The sequence below is a fragment of the Amborella trichopoda genome, chromosome 12 (assembly GCF_054954075.1).
Source record: "Amborella trichopoda isolate Santa Cruz 75 chromosome 12, AtrichopodaSantaCruz75HAP2 v2.0, whole genome shotgun sequence".
Lineage (NCBI taxonomy): Eukaryota > Viridiplantae > Streptophyta > Magnoliopsida > Amborellales > Amborellaceae > Amborella > Amborella trichopoda.
Genome location: NC_142347.1, coordinates 9,889,190 through 9,905,078, shown reverse-complemented (window position 1 = coordinate 9,905,078; position 15,889 = coordinate 9,889,190). Strand labels below are relative to the sequence as shown.

The following is a 15,889-nucleotide window of genomic DNA, read 5'->3' as shown; positions in this document are numbered from 1 at the left end:
GCATAGAAGTTCTATCCCCCCCTATCATCCAGTCATCCAATTTTGATCGAGATAGCCACTCACCATTTGATCTTTAGATCTGACGTCTCAAAAGTAATCTATTTTTAGTCTTTTTTATACAAATTGTATGAATATAAAATTTGGTACGTGTCATCTTCTCATTGGGGCGCACCTATAAAAAATATTACAAATAATTTTTCGAAAAAAAATAATGACCAAAATACCCCTTGAACCTTTCAAAGGTATTTTGGTCATTTTATTTTATTGAAAATATTTTTTTTATATTTATCGCTAATGGGAATTTAATAAAAGAATAGATGTCCAAATTTTGGTGTAAAAATAGTTTATAGAAAAAAAAAAGGTATAAAAACGTGACATTGTGATTGGGGCAATCTTGGCCTTCCATTCAGAATGGACAGTTGAATAAAGGAGAGGAGGATAAAACTACTAAGCATAGAAAGCTTACTCATATATATATATATATAAACACTACACAAAGCTTAGAGGTGAAAATGAATAGTGAATTCGCTTATATTCATCATCGTCCAAAATTCATCACACGATCACAATTGTCCAGTAGTGTTTCATCAAAAATAGTAGAATCTAATAAAAAATATAAATAATAATAATTCATAAATATAAATTGTCAAAATACCCCTGAAAATTTATGAAAATATTTTGATCAATTTTATATTTTTATTAAATGCACATCACTAAAATACATACATGCTCCAAAATCCAGATCATTCCGATTTATAAAAATAAAATAAAAAATAAAACACTACCAAACAATCGTGACCATACGATGAACTTTAAACGGTGATGAACATAAACGAAATCACTGTTCATTTTCACCTATAGACGTTAAAAAGACTACATATATATATATATATATATATATATATATATATATATATATAAAAAAAAATTTATAGATAAAGTTGCAACCTTAGAATGTAGATTCACATATCATAAATGTTGTTTTAATGTTGAAAAAACCTTCTAATCAATCATCTCAATATTGATATGTATAAATTAAAAAAAAAAAAAATTGAATCCCGAAATAAGTGCATCTTGCAACCCATTATCTAGACTGTCAATTTTCAATATTTTCATATGTTTATAGATCTACTTGATTTTAACCGTTCTGGAAATTTAAAATTTTCTAATTAGGTATGAAAATAGATTCTAAGATAATACTAAAAAAAATTTATAACAAAATTATATGTTGATTGGATTGTTTAAGGTTGCATTCTTATAAAAACCGCATCTATATATATATATATATATATATATATATATATATATATATATATATATATATATATATATATATATATATATATATATATATATATAATAAAATGCTGAAATTAAAACATATGAGCCCAACAGCTCAAATTGAATCTGAGTCGATCTGACGATCAGACTGAATTTTAATTTTTTTTATACAAATTCAAATAACTTTGAAATTTTAAATGTCCATTCTTCTCATCAAAACACACCTAATAAAAATATTTAAAAAAATAATTGACAATAAATAAATTGACCAAAATACCCTCAACACCTTTCAAAAGTATTTTGATCAATTTATTTCTTGCTAATTATTTTTTTGATATTTTTATTAAATTATCCTATTTCTTAAAAACACGCCTCAATACTCAAAAGAAATTTTCTTGAATTTTGTGACCACCAAAGCTCTCAAATTTCCCATCAAATGGTTATAAATAATTGTGACTTTGTACCAAAAGTAAATAGTCTATATATATAATAAATAAAATAAAATAAAAAATTCAAAAAATAAAAATAAAATAACGTAAAAGACAATTCTATGCTCGAGCTGAAGAAGCCGGAGCATGCAAACCCCACGAATCACAAGAAATCATAGAGATCAAGCTACTTCATATTTTCTGATTCAGAACATACTTTACAAGCAAGTACTGGGAAAACCCAATAAATTAATCAAGACATCCAATACCCAAGCATGCAAAAAATCTGGGTTTAGATGCTGGTATTCTCAATCAGCTGTGCTCTTCTCTGCACTAACTTTTTTCAAGCCAGCCATGTAAGTGAGATATATTGACCAAATGAATGAGAAGGAATTGCTCACCAGAGGCTGTTTAAACAAACAGGACAATTATTAAAACACAATAACTACAAATATGGACTAGCACACATTAACTGAGTTAACCACACGTCGAATTGCATAAATGGTAAGTACGAAATGCAAAGAGAAGCACTCACCTGCAAATGAACTGGAATAAATTTGAATGTGATGAAATCACACATTGGCCAGTACACAACTCCATTAATAAGAGTAGGAAACATATCACGCTCCAACCTGGCCACTATTTCTTGGCCACTTTCACCTGTGGTTTGAACAATATCAGCAATTGAACTAAAGAGACGTTTCGATTAGCATACAAGAGCACAAAGTAATCAAGCAAGCATCATTTCAGCCTAAAGTAATATGGCGGAGCATGTCAAAGGAATGGATATACAAAACAAACCACCAAAAGTGTAATAAAGCATACGTTAGTGCTCTCTATTAGGAAGTTAGCCTCACTGATTTTTTACCCTTCCAGTGATGAAAGCAGATGAATGAGAACTTCCCTTACCAGAATGCAAATGAAAAAAATGTGTACAGAAGTAAACAAGATAAATGTAGGGTAAAAACTTACAGAGAATATATAATACTAAGCATAGGGGTACACCTGTCCAGATGACAAATTTCTTGTACTATACCAAAATTTTTAGCCTAGTTCAGCTTAAGGCAATCAATCATCTTAGCTAAATATAATAATAATTATCTTGATAATGACGATGACCAATAATTAAACAATGATTAATAACGATAAGAATAATGATTAATGATGATGATGATAATAATAATAATACAATGATAATAATAATAACAACAACAACAATAATAATAATAGTAACTGTGCATTGTTCAGGAACCAAAACATATTATTAAATATGTGCGCCAGTCAAAACTGAACTCCACCATTAATCGTTCATATGGTTGCATGGCTACTAAAAAACAAATCAACAAGCTCTATTGTGATGTCTTCGTTTTTCCAAATTTGCTAAAAGGCTTTCCAAACCTCAATTGCAGGAACCTTGCACCACTACTTCCAAAAGACATTACTTATGTTTATCGGATGTCTCCCAAGAGGAATAAATAAATAAATAAATAAAATTACTGATGTTTACAAATAATTAAAGCCAAAGAGCATCTTCCATGGCTACACAGCAAGAAACACGCTGAGCTTGCATAAATGACTACAATGTATTTGTATTTCCATCCCACCCAGAATATCATAATTCCTATCTGGCTAACCAGCCAATTCAGGAAGAGAGAAAGGGATGAACACTGTGACGAGTACCTTGATAACCTACATTTCAACAACTTGGCATTTTCCCTTCGAAGAAAACATAAATCAGGTATGGTGGAAGGGAGATGCTTACGACCTCGGTGTATTGGATTTGGCCATTCTGGTGCTTCCATCTCTGTTTGAAAGATGTGTTTCATTAGACAATGCCACACCCTTGCATTGGACGTTTTGAGGAAATTTACATCGTGCCATTTGGAATCTCTTAAATACTATGTTCAAATATAACTTTTTGAGATGATAAAGCTTCTTGATCAATCTCCCCAAGTTTATATACCAATCACGAAAAAGAACTCCAGTTTTCAGCCTTGATTCCTGCGTAAATATGCACCTTCCAAAAAATGCCGCAAAACATTATTTGACTCATAAATATTGATTACATCTTCAAAAACCATCATCAAAGGGCCATCCCATTTATATGACATTGAGACAATACACAGAAAAAGTCCTCAAACTCCCTATGGACCTAAAAAGGTACTCAAACTACTCCCCACTGTAACTCGAAATAAACTCTATCCCAGGTGGACATACCCGCCCTCCCTCCCTCCCTCCCTCCCTCCCTCCCTCAGTTTCTTAGGTCAATAAATATGCATTACTTTTGGCTTATAAAACCTAAAGTACGGGAACTCTTGTTTTATCTTCAGCATGTAACAAAAAATAAAAAGACCCCAAAACCCTTCCATTGCCCATCCCATCAAAAGCATTTTTCTACTAACATATACATCATGTACTATTACATCTCACAACACAATGGACCAAATATCTTCTTTTGCTTTTCATTTATTCTTTGACAAATACAGGAAATTATTGCATTTTTATGTTTTCTATGGTTTAATTTTTTATTTTTATGATTTATATTTTCTGGTTCTGGATAATGTTTTCTATTTTTTACATGAACTAGTCAAGTCCTCCGGGTTGGCTCACAGGTCAATCTAAACAGGGAGTTCAACGAGTCAGGTCGAGTTTTCCAGTGGAAAATTATGGCAATAACAGCATTGACCTGAGAACAGTTTCTGCCAAAAGTGTGAAAGCATCCAGTCCTTCAATACAAATCACCCTGAATCAAGGTTTAAAACTCGGACTCATCTGAGTAACTCAGCCTAGGCACCCAGCAGAGTCAAGTTATCTGTACAGAATATGTTCTGGAAAAACAAATTCATAAAATTAATATGTATTTTTTACTAAATCACTAATAAATTATGCATAATTATGTTTGTATATAATTTTGATTCTTTTGATGATATTTGTGAACTTTTTAATATATGCTCTCTTCTTATTTTTTCCTTTTCTGGAATTTTCTGAATTGTTTCAAGCTACATATCAGTTTTTTCCATAATCCATTTTCTATATACTTCTCTCCATCATACATATAATAAATGATGCACACATACAATCAATTATTTTATTTATTTTCTTAGTATTAGTTTTTGCAATTTTTGAGCCTGAGCCCTTTTTTGGGCTCATGCAGGACTTGTGCTAGTCCAATCGCCTGAGATACTCTCCTACAGCAGGGGCTGAGTCTTGAGCTCGAGCCGAGTTTTCACACACTGTCCTGAAACCCCAAAACATTAGCCCATCTGTCACCTGAGAAATAACTAAGCCTCTCATCCAATCTCTATGGGCTCCCACCTAAGTCGTCGCTCCTTGAAAGGTGCAATTGCTGAGCTCAATCCACACACTTAGAGTGTGGCAACACAAAAGATAAGCGAGCATATCCTCCCTCATGCTGGAAAAGGAGACAACCAACTCCTCAAAGAACCCCCACAGATCACTTAATCCAAACAGCTCCAATAAATATGACCATTCAGCGGTCGCATATGACCAAGAAAGCCTTACTAAATCTACAGTCATTTCAATATTTCTCTACAACCTCCTAAAGACATTTTATTTATCTTCAATAAAGAAATATAAAGGATTTTTATCGAATTATGTGCGATTATGAGCGACAGTGACAGACTCAATCATTTATGCTAAAAGGAATAGAGATTCTAAAGGAAACTAACAAACAAATCGGTTTACTTTAAAACCATTAATGCAGGGAATCATGGCTCTATGACTTGCCTGAGTTATTCGGACTTGCTGTAGGGTGATCAGAGTAGCCCCGAGTTGTGTGTACAACTAGAGACACACAAAAAAAATACGTCAAAAATATATGCATAGCGTTTTAGATTTTTTTTTTTATGGTTTGGATGTTTTTTAAAATTATTGGTGAATGTTTTTGCCACTAACTCTTTTTTATATTTTTCCTTTTTTTGCATTTGTTTTAAAACTCTTTCCATCTATAAAACAGCTTTTTTTAGATCCATTTTTGCAAAAAAAATTTAGCTTATTTGGACTTCTTATGGTTGTTTTAGTTTTATTTTACTTTTACTACCTTCATTATATTCTTTATATTTTTTGAATTTTCCTAGGGCTTTTTTGCCCTAAACAGGTCTTGAGCATGTCCACTCCAACTTGCCCAAGTCACTTGGCTCGGCCAAGGGCTGACTACCTTGGTTGAGTTGAATTTCTGAACACTACAAGGAACTTCTACAAGAGATCCTAAGTAGGTGTACTCCTACCATTAATGTTATAACAAGTTATTACAATAAAAGAGTTCATGGATCATCATCATCATCATCACCGTAGCCTTTTCCCAATTAATTGGGTTGGCTACATGAATCCTGGCATGCCATTCTGCTCTATTAAAGGCCATACCGTCAGTGAGGCCATAAATCCCTATATCTTTCAGAACGAATTCCAACCACGTCCTTTTGGGCCTACCCCTTGCCTTTTTAAGTCCTTCCACTTTAACTAACTCGCACCTCCTAACAGGTGTTGTACTTGGTCGGTGCCACACATGGCCAGCCCATCTAACTCTACTATCGCTTTTCTTATCGCCTATTGGTGGTGCCACACCTAAATTCTTCCAAATGGATTCATTTCGAATTTTATCCCTTTTTGTCTTGCCACTCATCCATCTCAACATCCTCATCTCCACTACACTTATTCTATGGGTATATTGTTTTTTTTCCGCCCAACATTCAACCCCATAAAGCAAAGCTGGTTTCACAATTGTCCTATAGAACTTGCCCTTCAGCTTCATTAGTATTCGGCGATCACATAAATTCCAGTTGCACATCTCCACTTCGCCCACCCAACTCTAATTATGTGTGCAACATCATCCTTAATCTCTCCATTTTCCAAGATTATCGACCCAATATATCGCAAGTGCGGTCTTTTTTGTACTTCCTGGCCATCAGTCTTAATTACTTCCTCATCTCTATTCCTGTTGTTACTAAATTTGCGTTCCATATACTCTGCCTTAGTCCAGCTAATTTTAAAAACTTGGGATTCTAGAGCATCCCCCCAAAGTTATTTTGCGTTGACGTCGTTATGGGTCTCATCAATCAAAACTATGTCAACTGCGAACAACATGCACCACGGCTCGATCAATTTCACGGATAACAACTTAATTTCTCTAGTACTGAAAAAAGGATCAAGCAAAAAACAAAACTGCCTCTATTAGTTACACAGCTAAAATGCTCAATATCCGATTCAACTCCACTAGACACCTACTCTCTGCCAAGTCATACGAGACTCAGTCAAGTTTCACTTTCCCCTTTCGATTTTCAGGTGATCCAGCTATCCAAGTCAACTTAAGGAGCAGTGATCTTGTTCCCAAAGAAGTACAATAGCTCCCTGAGGATGTGCTTGGACTAACAAGCCCCATACAAACTAATAATGAATAACCGCTATCTCTTGCCTATGATTAGCATTTGATCAACTGGCTAAGGCCAGGGTACTCACCAACTTGGACTTGCAAAGTCCACATTGAGGGGCAAAGAGAAGACCATCTATGTTATTTGATTCTTCCATTTAGGTGCCTACCCATGTCCAATACATATCACCACAAACCGTTTCGGTTCTCATTTAGAGACTTGATCTTCATTTTTTCCATGAAACTTTATAATTATCAATGGATTCAGCCAATTCAGCTATAATTATCCCTTGCTACTCACCACGAATATATTAGCATCTGCACTATGGTCCCATGTACTCCATCTGTTTAATTGGAATTGGGTTACTCTTACTCAGTCCATTCCCCAACTTTTTTCAACATGCCCCCATACCCCTTGGACTAGCTCTGGTTACTTCCTATGGAGAGCATCAACTGCAGCCATTTTGTGGACTACATGGCTCGAAAGGAGCAGCCGCATTTTCAGGGGGGGAGACAGCCCTTATTCCTACCTTGTTTGACAAATTTCGCACCCTAGTTTCCTTTTGGACCGAGAACCACAGTACTTTCAGAAGTTTCTCTTTTACCGACCTCTTCCACAACTGGCATAACCTCTTGAACCTCAGGGCCCAAAGAATACCTCGTTCCTCCCTGTGGAGGCTGCTTGAAGATGGGCATATTAACCTCAATTTTCATGCTTGCTCCCTCGGCAACCCAGGTCCCTCCGGAGTTGGAGGCATCTTTAGAAACTCTGAAAGTTCCACCCTCCTTTCCTTCTCCTTACCCATTGGCTCATCTGATTCTACCACTGTGGAGGCTTTGGCCCTGCTCAAAGGGCTTCAAAGGTTCATCCCTAGCTGGAACACGGACTTGGTTGCTGAAGGTGACCCTAAAACTATAATCACTTGGGCTACTGGTGCTGCTCCCTGCCCATGGAGACTGATGCATATCTTTGACGAATCACCAATACCTTAGGAATCACTTGGAGACACATTTTAGGGAAGCCAATGATGCTGCCAATGCTCTAGCTAAGGAAGGTGCAAGCCTCAACAGTCTTCAGGACTTGTAGGCAATTTTAAGCTTGTATCCCCCCCCCCCCGCCCTTCCTTCTTTTTTAAGCCTTTTCGATGTAGAGGTTTTTTTGGGGCCCCTTGGGGGGTTTTGTATAGGGCACCCGTCAATTGGGCTTGCCTAATTTTTGTATATGCTCTATCTGTGCACGATCGTCTCTGTACCCCTTTTATTTCATTAGTATAACAGTTAACTCACTCAAAATAAATAAATCTAGCCATGTGATTGATCTTCTTCATGGTATAAAGAATCTGACACGCATACCCATGTACGGCATTGACAACCATACCTATATCCATGCAACATACACACCTGTGCTACCCTATACGGATCCTATGAATTTCTTGCAATGCCATTCGCACTCACTAATGCCCTGGTGACCTTTTGCAATTTGATAAATGATGTATTTTGTAAGTACATTGACGGCTTCTTAGATGTGTTCCTAGATTACATCATGGTGTATAATACCCAGCCTTAGATGACCATGTTAGGCACTAAAACTGGTGCTGGCTAGGCCAAGGGACAACCAACTTTACTGTTGATGATTTATGGAGGGATATTATAAGAAAAATTGTAGCCTTAACTAGACCATCTCAAAAAGGATGTCAATTAGGATTAAACAGAGGGCTGTGAGGTAGCTTTTTGGGATTTAAAGCGGGCAATCACCAATAAACCGGCGTTGCAGCTCCCTAACTTCGTTCGACCCTTTGAGGTACTGACCAGTTATTCAAAAAGCGGACCGCCCAGCGCCTAGGCGGTCCGAAAGGCTTGGGTGCATCGCCGAGGCCTGAGTGCATCGCCGAGTCCTAGGCGGCTAATCTGGGCGGTCAATCCTTGGTAGCCCGCCTAGGCGGTACGGAACCCGCCTAGGCGGGCGCCCAACCCCGCATAGGGGCGAAAATAACTTTTGGTAGGGGCAATTTTGGCCTTTTTTTTTGTTTTTAAGGACCAAAAATTACGGTTTTAGGTTTATTTGAAACCTAAAACTTGTTGGAACCAATTTTAGAGAGAGAGCTCCCAAAAAACTAGTTTTTGGTGAATTTTGTAGGATCGAAGGGTTTCTCAAAGTTACCAAAAATTGATCAAAACATCACCCATTGATATTAGATTTACTTTTTGATGTTTTGCAAAGTTATTAGGGGGGTTTTAGAAGATTTTGAGCATTTAGAAAAAATTTTAAGGTGGAAGTTTAACGATTGAGCAACCAAACTCAAAGTAAGTGATTTTTTTTTATTGCTTTAGTAATTTGCATTATTTTTTAGATTTCTTTGGGATCTAATAGGAGTGGTGATCCCGGTTGAAAATATGGCTATAACCCAGATCCTAATGATCAAAATTGCATAAGATGCAAGTTTTGTGAAAAGGATACAAAAGGGGGCGTAAACTGATTCAAGAAACATCTTGCCAGTATCAAGGGGAATCTTGCCCCATGTAAAAAGGCTCTTGATACTGTTAAAGAGTAAATAAACAATTTTTTGAACATGGTGAAAATAAAAAAAAATGAGAGATTTGCCTCTATAGCAGAGATGAGGTCTGGGGTTCGGGTCAATTTTGATGATGATGATAGTGATGAGGAAATGATTGGGGAGGGATTTCAAGAGGTTGAGCAATCCATTATTAGGGGAAAGGGGAAGGGAGTTGTAATTGTTTCTAGTTCTCGGACTAAGAAGCCTCGGGTTTGAGGCCCTATGGTTAGTTTTTTACCTCGGCCTAACCCTAAGGTTGCAGGAGAGAAAACAAAAAAACAAACCACCATTGAAAAAAGAATCAAGAAGGAAGAGAGAGATAGAGCTGCATATTATCTTGCTACATGGTTTTATGAGGCGGGTATTCCTTTCAATACCGCTCGCTTAAGTAGCTTCTATGCTGCGGTCAATTTGGCACTAGGATGAAACCCCCAAGCCCATATGAGCTCTCAGAGCCTTTTTTAAAAAAGGCAGTGAGTGACACGAAGGAAGCTATAGAATTTAAGAAGGATGCATGGGCTCAATATGGGGTTACTATTATGACTGATGCTTGGAGTGATAGGAACAGAAGAAGTCAAATGAATTTGCTTGTGAATTGTCCTACAGGGACTGTGTTTTTTAGGTCTATTGATGCCTCGGATCATATCCATGATGCCCAATACATATTTCAAGTGATAGAGAAGGGACTCAAGGAGGTTGGGGAGCATCTTGTTGTACAGGTTGTCACAGACGATGCTGCTCCTAATGTTGCTGCATCTAATTTGTTGCGCATAGCGTATCCTAGAATCTTTTGGACACCATGTGCAGCACATTGTATAGATCTCATGCTTGAGGCTATCGGCAGTTTAACCGAGATATCAAGTGCAGTGAAGAAGGCCAAGTTAGTTACTAATTTCATTTATAGCCACCATCTCGCCCTCAGCCATGATGCATACCTTTACAAAGAAGAAAGAGATTGTGAGGCCTAGGGTCACGAAATTTGCGACCTTGTAATTATGCCTAGATAGCATACATTCGAGGAGAGTGCAGTTGAGGCAAATGTTTACCTCAGATGAGTGGAAAGCGTGTAAGTAGTATAAGGATCAGGTTGGGAAGAAGGTGAGAGATATTATCCTTTCTAAGGCTTTTTGGCGAGGGGTGAAGGGTGCTCTTAAGGTATTTTTTCCTCTTATTAAAGTCCTTCACATGGTTGATAGTGACAAGCCTTCTATGGGCTGCATATATGATGCTATGGAGAAATGCAAAAGAGAGAGAGCCCAAAATTTCAATGATGAAGAAACCCCCTACAAGCCTGTTTGGTAGATTATTGATAAAAAGTGGGATGGGTTGCTACATCAGCCATTGCATGCAACTGGTTATTATTTGAACCCAGCTTTTTTTTATATTGACAAGGATATACAAACAAATGACACAATTATGAATGGATTTAATGAGTGTGTAGAGGTGCTAATCCCTGATCCTGATATGCAGGATATTATATGCACTGATGAGCTGATAAATTACAAGTGCTCATTAAAATCTTTTGGCAATCCAATGGCGATGAGGCAAAGGACCAAAATTAATCCAAGTATTAATAATATTCTTAAGTTTATCTTCATCAAGTTCAAGTAATCAAGTAATTCTATTATTTATTTATGATTTTTTTCTATATCTTGGCAGCCCATTGGTGGAGCCAATATAGGTGTAGTTCTCCAAATTTACAAAATTTGGTTATTCAAATCTTAAACCTAACCACTTCTTCATCAGGTTGTGAGCGCAATTGGAGTACTTTTGAAGGGGTAAGGCCGTAAGGGCAATTCGTATAATTTTATAAATAATACATGAACCATAGATATTAGATTTTAATTAGTTTCATTTGATTTTGTTAGATTCATACAAAGAAAAAGAACAGGCTTGAATCAAAGAGGCTCAATGACCTAGTCTATGTCAAGTACAATCGATTCTTGAAGGACAGGTTTGCTAAGAGACATACGAGAGACCCCATCAGATCAAAAAATATGGACCATGCTATGGAGTGGTTAGTTGATGATGATGAGGTCGAGGGGCATGAAGGATTGACATGGGACATGGTCATGGATGCTTCAGGACCATCAGCTGACCCTCCTAGGGCCACTAGATCTTCTGCACAGAGAACAAGGATGGAGGAAGAGGAGGAAGAAAAAGTTGATTCAAAAGAGATGGAGGAGGACGGGGACGACCAATATGTTGAGGAGGGTGGCGACTCTGATGAATATGATGTCAATACAACTGACCCAAGATTTTCTGATGATGAATATTGATTGTTGAATAATTATTAAACTTTGAAGTTTGAACTTTGATTGAAGTATTGTACATTGAACTATTGAAGATTCTTTTGAGTCTTCAAGTATTACTTTCATAGTTTCATAATTCAATTTTGTTTTCTTCCTTGGTTTGATAATTTTGTTGGTTGGAAAATTTTAAGGTTTAATTGGATATAGAGTATGAACCGACTTATGGATTATGAATATGTCTATGGAGTGTGTGCTAAATGCTACAATGTAGTATAATTTGAATTATGTATTGCAATACATATAACTGATACTGACATAACTGCAGAATCCTTATTTAGATTCAACTAGGCCGCCCAGGTTCTGGGCGCCCGCCTAGCGCTTTTTGAAACACTGGTACTGACTGATGCATCGAACTATGCAATTGAAGTACATATACATAATAGTCACCCAATTGCCTTCGAGAACCGGAGCTCAAGGAATTGCAACAGTACTTGGTCCACGAGAAGGAGATGACAACAATGGTGCACTGGCTTAAGGCTTAGCGCCACTTCCTACTTGTGAGTAAGTTTCTTGTGTGCATTGTTAATGGAGCGACAACTCTTGCTACGAAACGAAGTCCCCGTGCTAAATGGCACGAGTGTCAAAATAACTTTGACTACATGCACTACAAGCTAGGGAATGTCAACATGGTCATTAATGTCCAAGTATGAGACTTCCTCGAAGGCATCCACTTGGAAACCAATAACGACCCATAACTTAAAAGCTGGTGCAATGAGCCCAGGAGGGAAACATAGGTGAAACCAATAACGACCCATTAACTTAAAAGCTGGTGTAACAAGCCCAAGAGGGAAACATAGGATAATTTTGGAAAGAGGTGCTGTCATCTATGTTAAAGCAGGTGCATTAACATGCTAAGCACTGCTAGGCTTCAACAAGTTGCACTTAAGGGAGTGCCACGATGCCCTTGTTGCAGGACTCTCTAGTCAAGAGAGGACCCTTGCTCTCATGGCAAAGAACCAATATAGATCTCACATGGAGTAGGATGTAGAGCACCGTGTCGAAAACTATCTTGTGTACCAGCAATACAAGACCAACTGTTATCGCCCCTCATGATCCTCGAAGGTCATTGGGTTAACCTGCCCATGGACTACATCAGCGATATACCCAAGTCCAATGGCATGAGCCATATTATGACAGTATTTGATCAATTCTCAAATATACCACATTCATCACAGCCCTGAATCATTGCACCACTAAAGTAGCGACACAGTTGTTCCTCACTGATGTGGTGAAGCTGTGGGTGTATTGGAGGACATTGCAAGCAAATCTGAGGCTCCATTGATTGAGAGTGCACTTGTTGAAATGATGGGTACCAAGCTAAGCTTCTCAACAAGAATCCACACTTAGACAAATGGTCAAACTGAGAGGGGGAATGCAATCGTAGCACAGTACCTTAAGCACTGTTTGTCAGCCAATCACCACGATTGGGTCACTCTAAACTTGACACAGTTTTGCGGCACATGATGAGCCCTACAGCAAGGCCAAGCTTAGTGCCCAACTTGCCTTAGGTTGGCTAATACAAGAGAAGAACAATTTGACGAAGTGAGTCACTACCTTGACTAGGCGGTCATGAGCATAAGTATCTGATATGGCAGAAGATCAACGCCATAGCAGCACATTGATGCCTGATCCAGAGGTATGCCAAGTTAGCCTACTTCTTAGCCCTCCCGGACCAGATAAAGGTTTGTTTGGTGATTCATGTGAAATTCTTGAATCTCAATCATAACAATGAAGCTGAGACAAGGGTTCAAGCAGTTCGAGCTCCACCAATTGTGAAGGCACAGTTCAAGTGTGAGGTCAAGTCTACTTTGGTTGGACATTTGTTGCACCCGGCAAGAAGAATTGAAGATTAGACTTTTCCAATCAAGTGGAAGGGCATATGGAAGAAAAAGCTAGAGGGGAAAACGATGCAATCTTGTGGAGTACAAGGATCTTCTTTGGGAAGTCCTGGCTAACACCCTGACAAGAACGCGAGAACTCTTGGTGGGTTGTTTTGGGTTTTTTTTGTTTTTTTTGGGGGAGGGGGGGGGGAGCCTTGTCAGACTCGTTACTTAGTACATGCACTTTGGTTGAGCGCTCAGTGTGTGAACATACCTTATCGCATCCAAAAGACCGGTAAGGTCTGTACAAACTTGTGCTACATGGCAAAATTTAACAATCACCATGGCAGTCTAGTTTTTTAGGCCAACAAAGCTCAATGAGGGTTGCTGACCTTGGACCAGCCAACTGCAACTGTCCCCTCCTGCTTAGTGCACCATTATACCCACTCACACCCAGGGACCATTACAAGTCCCACTTTCTCTAGCCCACGAATGGGCTAGATCTCAGTTATTTGAATTTGAACTTGGTCTTTACAGCAAAGCCGATTCCCCAGCTCTAGGTTCACTTAATGCACTATCCAATTCACTAGCCCAGTTATGTATATGAGTCCGCCAAGCTCAGTAGGACGGCCAAAGGCTTCAGTACCTCCCTTACTCTCTTTGGTCCCTAGGGCCACCAAGTAGGCCTCATGTCCTTGCTGCAGCCTTGCCTTCAGCTACAGCATGGAAAACATCTTTGGCTTCTCCTTACGAACATCAGGTACCATGCAAGTGGAAGAAAGTAATATAAACAGAAATAAAAGAAACCGAAAAAAACAAAATAAAGACCTAATAAATATATGGCGTTTTGACCAATAGATTTCTTCTCGTAAATCTCTATGAAGTCTCCAAAATGTTTTTTTTTTTTTTTGACAAGGTTACATAGGAATGAAACTTGACACGTTAGGCTATGGAAACCCAGCCTCTACGGTCTTGACCCAAGCCCAATTCCTTTCTCCAAAATGAATATTAAAATATATGAATAAACATAATTCACATAAACAGAAAAAATGTCATTTACCAAATACTATGTGAAACTCATACCTTGCAGGCCTGCATTCATAGAGAAGAAAACAGCCGTTATAATGGGGCCATAAACTGTTTGTCCCAAAACAATTTTCTTCAATGTGCTCAATATGTCCCTTTTAGGTAGAACCTTTGAGACAAAACCAAACCACAAGTGCAATGAGGGCCCCGAAACAAGCAGTCCATATCCAGCCATTCGCAATGTTCTAATGAAGTCAAATGTGTCTGACGAAGTAAGAGTAATCATCTGATAACATCATTTAAGGAAGCACATTAAGCATATATGCCAAAATAGACCCAGGTATGCTATCTTAAGGTAATGAAAGCAAATCGCATTTACGGTTTGGGAGAAATTAAAGCATTATAAACAAATAAATTAGACTCTCTATAAATAACCAAGTAAAACACACACACACACACACAAGCATATGTGCCAAAATAGACCCAGGTATGTTATCTTAAGGCAATAAGGGCAAATCACATTTAGGTTTTGGAGAAATTAAAGCATTATAAACAATAAATTAGACTATCTATAACTAACTAAGTGAAACACACACACATATATATAGGGATAATCTATATATATATATATATATATATATATATATATATATATATATATATATATATATATATATATATATATCGCATGGTGATTGTAATTGTGCCTAAAATTTGGGGCAATTAATCATACAGCACCCAAGAGATGAACTATATATCATCTCATGAACTACTTTAGGTCTAATTCAAAAAGTCCATCAATAGACCCATCAACCGGGGAACATAATGATGCAAGGAAGAGAAGAAAAGAGAACAAAACAAACAAAAAATGCATACAATAAGAAAAGGTGAGAAAATATACTATATCTTCTCTCTCAGTCTGAAAGTGAGCACACCCCAGAAGAGATATCTTTTCAAAAGACCCAAAATTCAATTCTTCTTCTTCTTCCTTTCCTTGTCCGACATTCACATATTTATTCAAAAAAAAAAAATCCCAACTTTCTCCAATAAGCCCTAATCAGCATTAAATCCGAGCCTTCAT

The 15,889-nt window shown here is 37.5% G+C and overlaps 1 protein-coding gene across 1 annotated transcript in view; it reads right to left on the bottom strand.

Annotated features, from left to right (window-relative positions):
* Window positions 1-1,887: 1,887 nt before the first annotated feature.
* LOC18431843 (uncharacterized) overlaps window positions 1,888-15,889 on the bottom strand; it is a 21,384-nt gene continuing 7,382 nt past the window's right edge. The window contains exons 2-4 of the mRNA XM_088852867.1: window positions 14,866-15,094; window positions 2,245-2,369; window positions 1,888-2,116 (exon numbers count right to left, since the gene is read on the bottom strand). Coding sequence (XP_088708993.1) covers window positions 2,018-2,116; window positions 2,245-2,369; window positions 14,866-15,094 — 453 coding nt within the window. The 3' untranslated portion in view covers window positions 1,888-2,017. The remainder of the gene's footprint in view (window positions 2,117-2,244; window positions 2,370-14,865; window positions 15,095-15,889) is intronic.